Below are 9,597 nucleotides of genomic sequence, written 5' to 3' on the forward strand. Positions count from 1 at the left end.
TTATCAAATTGTCAGGCTTTGGCTTCTGTCGGAAAGCCTGTAATTTGAAAAAGCAAAGTGTTGCACATGAGAATGCCCAAGATTCACAAGCTCAAGAATTCAAGACAATACTCATCAAATCTCCACCGTGGGCAGAATTGTTTAAATGCTACAAAATAGAATTTTCTTCAATCGCCATTTTCAAATCCCTTGGGAAACTTTCGCATACTATGCCCTCAGACGAAGTCCAAGCAATTATTGAACTTGATTGAAGGGATAGGCTTTATCACCATATTTGCTTGATTACCTGATATGGCAAACTTCATCACTGGAACAACGTCCTAAGATAATTTTTCAAATGAAGCGATATTTGACATCAATGTATTTGGTTCTTTTATGGTATACATATTTTTTTTAACAAATGTATGGCACTCTGGTTGTCCAAATACACAATAGTCAATATCTATTGCAAGCCAAAATCACCAACCAAATCTCTCAACTATAATGCTTCCTTCGTTGCCTCCATTGCTACCATGTATTTTGTCTTTATTGTAGATAATGCAACTGCAAACTGCAAAATTAACTATTCAGAGATCTCATTTTATCTAGATCACCTATATACCACTGTTGTCCTTACCTCTATCAAAAACTAAACCAATATCCATAATACCTTTTAGATATATATTTATTAATGGTAGTCGCTTCTCATATCTTCCAAAACCAAAATAAAAAGACCCAATATATATATTGATGCCAATGCTAGCTTGGAACCACAATCAACATATAAGTAGCAAGATTACTTCCGAGAGAACTCATAGATAAGCTAATTGGCTACCTTAAGACAATATTCCAATGCAGCATAGTATGAGATTAAGGTTTCACAATTTCCTCAAAAAAAAAAAAAAAAAGAGATTAAGGTTTCACGGTTAATGATAGATCCTATATTCATTTATTGACATACAAATTGAATCAATCAAAACTTTGGAACTACCCTAACTTTCAGATATGACTTTTTTGTGGAGAAGTGTTTCAGATAAAATCTCATCCATTCATATTACATGTAAGAGTTTCATATCAAATTTTAAATTATGATCTGATTTTGTTGATGGAAATAGTGGTGCTTTGAGCATCTTCCAAAAATGAAATCATATAGATATGTATGATTAATTAAGATAACTAATTTTTGGATTATTGGTTAGGAAAACTAGGACTGCATACCACTAGAATTAGCAGATTTGAGACTTCTAATTATTGAGGAAACAAGTAATCAGGAGGACCGGTAACAAAAGAAATGAAAGATCGCAAACAATAGGAAAAAAAAAAAAAGCGGTAATGGAAAATATTAGATCAAGTTATTGATAATTTCTGAATGTGTAAGCTCTGAAGAAAAAAAATGGAAATGAAAAAGAAGATAATTGAATGAAGGAACCACTGAAGAATTCTGCCGGAAGCCATTTACATTATTTGTTATAGAACAAAGAGAGCAGCTAGATACATCCTCTAACACAAAACATTTATTGAATCACATGGGACATAACAACTAAAAGAATCTATTTAGCCTATCTAGGTATCTAGAAAAAAACAAATAAAAAAAAGGAATCATACTAGAAAACTTTACAGCGAGCAAGAAGTTTAGAGATTGGTGTGCTAGAAACAGGTATGCACTTTACAATCCAAGCAATTGGCCATGAGATGGCCGCAATACCAGCACAAATACCCCATTGTCCCCAGCCCAATCTTTCTGTACCAGCGAACCTTTTCAGCAGCTCCACCATCATCACTTGCAGGATCAAAGTCACTCCAATGATCCCCAAGAAGAGTTTGTTCCTATGAATTCCATCAAACACATTCTTCTTCTCCAGCTTCCTCGCATTGAATTCATTGAAGACTTGGCAGAGCACAAACGTATTAAAGATGATTGTGTTGTTGATCTTTTCACTCACTCCAAATATGGACTTCCCTGCAAACTGGAACACAAGTAGAACTGCAATCTGAAAGAGAGCTTGTGCTGTGAGGTTCCTCCACATGATGTTGCTGATAAGTGGCTCGGTTCGGCCTACCGGGGGCTTCTTCATCAATTCCTTTGTTGGTCTATCGGTAGCTAATGCCAGAGCTCCCATCGTATCCATGATCAAGTTCACCCACAGGAGTTGCACAGTAGTTAATGGAACTTCACCGGAAGCGATCGCCGACACAAAGTTTATGACCAATGCTGCAATGTTCACTGTGAGCTGAAACTGAAGAAATTTCTGAATGTTATTGTAGACACACCTTCCCCATCTCATGACGGTGACGACGGTGCTGAAGTTGTCATCCATTATTATGATGTCGGAGCTCTCCTTAGCCACCTCCGTACCCTGGATTCCCATGGAGAGCCCAACATCAGCTTCCTTCAGTGCTGGTGCATCATTTGTTCCATCTCCAGTGACTGCAACAACATGACCCTTTTGCTTCAAGGACTCCACCATTAGTAGCTTATCAAAAGGAGAGGACCTTGCCATCACTCGAATTCTATCCACCATTGCTAATCTCTTCTCTGTTGAATAGTTCCGGAACTCTTTCCCTTCAATCACCAGTCCATCACAGTCATCGTCTCCGAGTATTCCACATTCGACGGCGATCGCTCTGGCTGTGAAGACATTATCCCCTGTTATCATTTTTACGGTGACTCCCGCATTTCGACAAGACTTGATTGCTGATCTCACTTCGGGCCGGCATGGATCTTTCAGGCCAACTAATCCCACCAAAGTTAGCCTCTCATCATCAAGCTTTCGAACTGCTCCGTCTTCATCGACATGAACATCCTCTGCTTCAGATTCCTTGTAGGCAAAGGCGATGCACCTAAGACTACAAGCTGCCATGTCTTTGATAATGAGATCAAACTTCCTCCTCTTCTCAGCATCCATTTCTCGAATCACCCATTTCTCTCAAAGTAGCTCGAGCACCGATCAAGAATCATCTCTGCAGCTCCTTTCCAATGTGTGACCGTCGCCACTCTTCCATTCTCCCTCACTAGAACCCGCTTTGCTTCTTTTCCGAATTGAAGGCTCGACATGGATGATTGGAAACTTCTTTTCAGCTCCTCGGTATCCATCCCCAACTCAATTGCCCAATAAAGAAGTGCTTTCTCTGTTGGGCTACCGGTGATCTCTGGCTCCGAAACAGAGTTAGGCCTGTAAACACTACCGGTCGTGTTCAACCCAACTCCTTGGTGGATGGAGCGGAGAATTCTTGTATCGATGGAAGCAGCGCCGCCCGGCTCAACCTTTTCTCCGCCGACCCAAAACGCGGTGACCATCATCTGATTCAGCGTCAGAGTCCCTGTTTTGTCGGTGCAGATGGTCGTGACGGAGCCCATCGTCTCGCACGCCGAGAGCCTCCGCACCAATGCATGATCCTTCATCATCCTCTTCATGGAGAAGGCCAAAGTTAGAGTCACCGCCAGGGGAAGACCTTCAGGGATGGCGACCACGATGATGGTGACCGCCTGCTGGAATATCTCCACGATGGCACTGATCACGCCGTTGGCTGTCACGTTGCTCTTGTCGAACTTTGGCTGGCCGTTCTCATCTATGGTACTTCCGGTGAAGTAGCGGATCGTCAGCACTGCGAAGACTAAGACGGCGACCGCAATTCCGATCTTCCCGATGCTCGACGTCAGCTTCTGGAGCCGCTCCTGGAGCGGTGTTGGCTCGGTGGTCTCGCGGGTGATGGTGCTCATCATCTCTCCCCAAGTAGTGTCCATGCCGACGGCGGTGACGAGCATTCGGGCGTAGCCATCGACTACTTTGACGCCGGAGGTGAGGAAGGGGTTCTTTTGGCCGTCGATGTCGATGGGGTGGCATTCGCCGGTCATGCTGGATTCGTCGACTTGCAGAGAGTGGCCTTCGAGGAAGACGCCATCGGCGGGGACCTGGTCGCCGATCTTGAGGAAGACGATGTCCCCACGACGATGTCGAAGATGGACACATCCTGCCGGCGGCCATCTCTGATGACGTTGGCATGGATGTTGTTGCACTCGCCAGCGAGCTTGTCGAAGCGCTTCATCTGGCGGAAGTTGCTCACGGAGGAGAGACGGCGACCAAGAAGATTGCAAGGAAAATGCTGGCGCCATCGTACCTGATTGAAATGACATGTGCATGAGAAACGGAAAAAAAAAAAAAAAAAACCTTCTACCTTCCTTTCTTTCTTTTCTGCTTGTGAAAAGGAGGGCTGGGGATCACCAAACTTCAATCTTAAACAATATCATGCTTGCATGAGAAAATTCTCTTCAATTATAAAGGTAAATCATGTTTGCATCTTTAAGATAAGATCATGCTTGCACTATTCTGCTGAGTAAATATTGTTTAATTACAAAGTGGGCTATGCCATGTGTCATCGGTTATTTTATTTGCAATTAACAGAATTTTAATGAAATAAAAATTATTATTAATATTATATGTACCATATAGTGGTGCATCGAATCCATCCGATAGGTTCCTAGTATTTTGTTTATCAAGTATGTAACTCAATGCAAATGATTGTGATTGGCTATATGTATAGTTATACACGCACAGTATGCAATAATTTTTTGTGTTGAAAAAATATTACATTTCTATTGCACATTTCAGATACAATAAAATATTGAAAACATAAATTGCATATAAAATAAAGTTAGATACAATAAAAACAAAATATTGAAGAGAGCATAAAGTTTGCCCATTGTTTAAGAAGATAGATTAGAAAAATTAAATGCGAAAGGCTTATTAAGAGTCATGACTAAATCAGGCTCAAACCAACTTATCTCTAAATATAGCTCCACAAAACAATTTGCTCAAGAAATCCAGTAATAAAAGCTCGAGAATTTTTAAATTTTTGTTTATATATTTTTAAATTAATTATTAAAATTATATCTTAAAAATTTAATTAATTATATAAGTCATATTAATTTCTAATAAATAATTATAAAATATTTGTTTCATGATAAAAATAAAAATTTATTAGATAAAATAAAATTATATTATATAAATAATTTATATGTTAATCTTTCAATCCACTTTGATAAGCTAAGCGCAACAAGCTAGAGCTGTGCAAAGCCGCATGATATGGTAATAAAAAATTAAGAAAAAAAAAAAAGCATCCAGCTAAATTTTCTCATGGAAAAGATAGATCTTTTCAACTCTGTAATCATTTAATACCTCTTCCAACAACCTAAGATTAATTCCCTTGATGGCAAAATATTTTCCTAATGACTTTAGTTTTCGTTTGAATTCCAACTTCTTTATTAGAGTCAAGAGGTTGTTTATCTACCAGAAACCATGAGAGTAATAAAATTAATTAGAAAAGAAATGACATGCACGCAACGCAACATATTCTTAAATTAATCCAAACCGAAAACACAAATATTAATGAAATAATAAATTTAAAACTTTGTAAAATTTTGAAAATTTACCAGCCATCTTTGATGCCATTCTCTTTGATTCCAAATCCAAGCGAGACCACAGCACAACCAATGAGGATGAGGAGGAAGAAATCATTGAGAGCTTCATACACAAACCGGAAGAACCCCTTAGGCTTCGGCTTCGGATACGTATTCGAACCGAACACCTCCTGTCTCCGACGAAGATCGCCAATGCCACCGGCAATGCCAGCCTCTGCGTGAGAAGCCAACTTACCGACCAACCCACCGACACCGCCGAGCCTGTGCAAGTCATCAAGCCTCTTCTCCTTGACGACGGTTGATAAGACCTCGGCATCGACATCGAAGACTGGAGACCCGCTCCGATCTTCATCGGCGTCATCGATGTCGAGGGCGATGTAGGAGGGGCTGCGGAGGACGGCATGGAGCTTTTTCTTGGCAAGGGTGCAGATGGTTCGGCAGGAGTAGATGACGGTCATCGCCACGCGCCATCTTTTATGTGGCAAGGTGATGCGGCGGCCCGGGGCGAGGAAGAAGGCAGCAAAGTCCATGAGATAGTCCAGAGGGAACGTAGAAGCCGGCAGTAGTACCAAGATAAATGCAATGAAGGATTGGCCCCCTACGTGTATATATGTGCGTTGCGATACGAAATTTCTACGAAACCAAGAAACCAAAAATTAATGAAAAGTTGAAAACTTAATGACCAAGAATACTTGAATTACTCGACAACAATACTCGATGGAAAAACTTCCAACGCGGAGAAAAGGGACGAGCTAGGAAGGTCCAACATGAATATTGGTTACTACGAGGCTAAATCGGGCAAGCAATTGTGAAATCTGGAGGGTAAAGCACCTGAAAAATAGGAGAAAGGAGAGATCATCATTGGATTCGATACCAAATTGAGCTATGATATGAGTTCTTAACATACAATATGGAAGGAAGGTTCGGTGCTGGTTCCAACGGGTAAGCCTTTATGTCTGGTATACATCTCTTTTAATGCAAGAGTGTTGAGAAAGCAATCTTTTTATACGAATTTGAACGAAAACAAAAGGAAAAAGAAAACTAAAGGAATATAAACACGTTTGGTGGGAACTGTGAAGTCCGCCCAATGGCGGTGGTGGAAGCGACAGGCCTTATAAGCTTTGACGAGAGATGAGGGGTGACAAAAATTAAATATTAGATGATATGTGGATTTTTTTAAATATTATTTTTTTTAAAAAAATTAAACTTTAAATATCATTAATTCAAATTTATTTATGAATTTATGATTATTTGGTTTAAAACATGAGTTTAGCCTATAATTTTATTATCAGATAAGATGAATTCATGAATTATCCGACATATTATTATTATTTACGTTATAATTTTTATAGCCCTTCTAGCATAACATTTTCTCCTCTAATATTTTGAGACACATGAGAGTATGTGTATCCATGTCCACAAAGCATAATATCCGATTATTTGAAATTAAATAATATAAAATAAAATCAATAATTAATAATATAAAATAAAATAAAAATATCAAGTGTATAAAAAATAGTACAATAAAAGTTTCAAAAATACTAAGTACAAATCTAAAAAATATTAAGTCCCACAAGGATGTCGTGGTGCCCGTGGTCGCTTGAACCTTCTCAGGAAGATCCTCAACAACTGCTTTTGCTCCTGTATCTGCTGTGATGGCTCCTCCCATATATCAATGGAGGTCTGCTGGTCATACTGCTCAAGAATAACTGATGCTGTCGGATCATCTACGGACTGAGCGACCCCCTCAACCCTCTCATCTGGATACACTGATGGGCCTGAAAAGAAAGTGTCATACTCATGTGGCCAACTGGTATTCGGTGATGTCATTTGGGGATGTAGAAAGAAGAAGGTGCTGCCATCTGTGGATCAAAAAGTGGTGGCATCTGTGCAGCGTCTAGTGATGACATCTGCGAATATGCGGTGATGGCATATATAGAACATATGGTGACGGCGTATATCATATATCTGGTGCATCGGCTGCTCCATACTAAGGCGCACAGCTATATGGGTCAACACCAATCGCCACTAATATTTCGAAACTTGTTCTCTCTATCTCACGTAGTATCCGAATCCATTCGTCCTCATCAGTCGTAGATAAAACACGACGAGCATCCAACACAAGACCCGACATAGAATCAATCTACGTAATAAAAATAAAATTAGCAATATACTATAAAATATAAAATAAAAATATAACACAAATAACATAAACTATTTTTAATCTTAATTATTAGAAGTAAAGACATTGATATAAAATATAATTTTTGTAGTCTTACCAAAAGACGCACAGCAGAACTCTCACTCTCGTATCCAGGAACTGCATACCGAGGCTGTCCAATGACTCACACTGTAATGCTAAAAAATTAAGTCATGTAGTCCTCGGTATATGAACGACCTCTCAAAATGGGATCACCATGAACAATGTGATTTCGACGTGCATCCCAAATATCGATGTACTTTGCATGTTTGATACGTCAGTCAATACGAGTTCTCTGCTCTGAACTCCTTGGCTGGTATCAAACTGCTCTGGGATGCCCTGAATCTGATCAAACTGCCGTAGGACATGATCGAAAAGATACCACTCTACCATATCAAAATAAATAAGTGGCACCCTAGTAGTCCATATATCATGTCCAACTGTTTATATTTGCGGCAATATAGCCAATATCTCATGTGTATATGGCTCCCACAAAAACTGACAGAGTTAAAATAAAAAAAATGATAACCTAAAATTTTAATAGATTATGAATATTATAAAATAATATTTATAAATAAATAAAATTTATCCATCTATATGTATCAATTAATGTATCTAGCTGGCATCTATAAACCTGTGCCACTCTCGTCAACAAATGATGAACGTTGAATACAACGTTCCATCTCCTTGATAGTCTACTCATATTAAATAAATTTTTTTGGATTTAAAACAGTACTAAATTTTAAATAAATGAAGCAATATTTTGATACCTATATCCCAATGATCTGTCTAGTCTGAATGGAATATCAAGGTCATGCTGCTCTGGTGGCATCTCAAGCAACTGTCGCCATAATAGACTAATAGTCGGCATCCTCTTCCATGTCCAAATCTGTAAATTTCAAAAAAAATCATACCTGATATATCAAATCAAAGCTACAATATTAAATTTTTAAAAATATTAAAAAAATAAATTTTTAATTCACATACCTGTAGTAATACAAGATAACCATCAATCTCACTCTGATCAACATAAGAATCCCAATACATAGTCCTATACAGGCAAGTTAGTACTGTACTGCCCCAACTGAGCTTACGAACGAACTCTAAATCCTCCAATAATGGCAAAAACATCAACTTCATCTTGTTCGATGAAGTATCAGTAATAGAACACCATCAAGCAATCGCAGCACCTGACCCCTAACATACTGCTGCACCATCTCCTCTAGTGCATCATCCCCAATGTGAAAATATCGATAACGATCATCCAAACACTCTATCCTAAGTCGTGAATGATCGAAAAACTGGATGTCGGGCTCAAACCCTAACAATCGTAAGCATAAAGCCTGCCACTCCAGAATGATAAGCTTAGGATCAACTCTGGTAACTGGATCGCCATCAATCGATAGTCCGATAAGAATGCTGACATTCTGTAACGTGATGGTCACCTCACTGAATGGAAGATGAAACGTGTGTGTCTCTGGATGCCATCTCTTAAGTAAGGTAATAATAAGATCAACGTCCATCTGTATGTGACCAATCCGATATACTTCATAGAATCCAAAATATCACAAATAATCCACCACTCTAAGTGGGATATGCTTTGTCTTCCAGAAGTCAGCATCGGATCGTCGTAGTCTAAGGTGTCTGGGCTCCTATAATAAGATATAATAATTAGATGATGTATATAATTTTAAAAAAATATTAATAATAAGAGTAGAATTGGAATGCTTACACCGCCATCTACAATAGTCTGTGATCGATGGTGCTCCTGCAATATAAGAATACTCGTGTCTCGAGGACTTGGATACGGCGGATCGTAAGCCATAGCATGCTAATGAATCTAAAATAATGATATTATCTCAAGTGTTTCAGAGCATAAAAAATATGATAGCCATTCATTTTATGAGAAATATATTTTAAACACAATATTGTCATATAATATAACTTAAATACATAATATAGTTCATCTTCGGATAAAAAGCAACAATAAAATTACAAT

The 9,597-nt window shown here is 38.6% G+C and overlaps 1 protein-coding gene across 1 annotated transcript; it reads right to left on the bottom strand.

Annotated features, from left to right (window-relative positions):
* Positions 1-1,418: 1,418 nt before the first annotated feature.
* Positions 1,419-5,943, bottom strand: LOC140856429 (calcium-transporting ATPase 7, plasma membrane-type-like). Its single transcript, XM_073253648.1, is given in 5 exon segments — positions 1,419-2,896; positions 2,899-3,927; positions 3,930-4,052; positions 4,055-4,098; positions 5,411-5,943. Coding segments are annotated over 5 exon segments (3,027 nt in total). The 5' UTR covers positions 5,929-5,943; the 3' UTR covers positions 1,419-1,583.
* Between the last annotated feature and the right edge of the window lie 3,654 nt (positions 5,944-9,597).

Source organism: Elaeis guineensis, chromosome 3 (assembly GCF_000442705.2).
Source record: "Elaeis guineensis isolate ETL-2024a chromosome 3, EG11, whole genome shotgun sequence".
NCBI lineage: Eukaryota > Viridiplantae > Streptophyta > Magnoliopsida > Arecales > Arecaceae > Elaeis > Elaeis guineensis.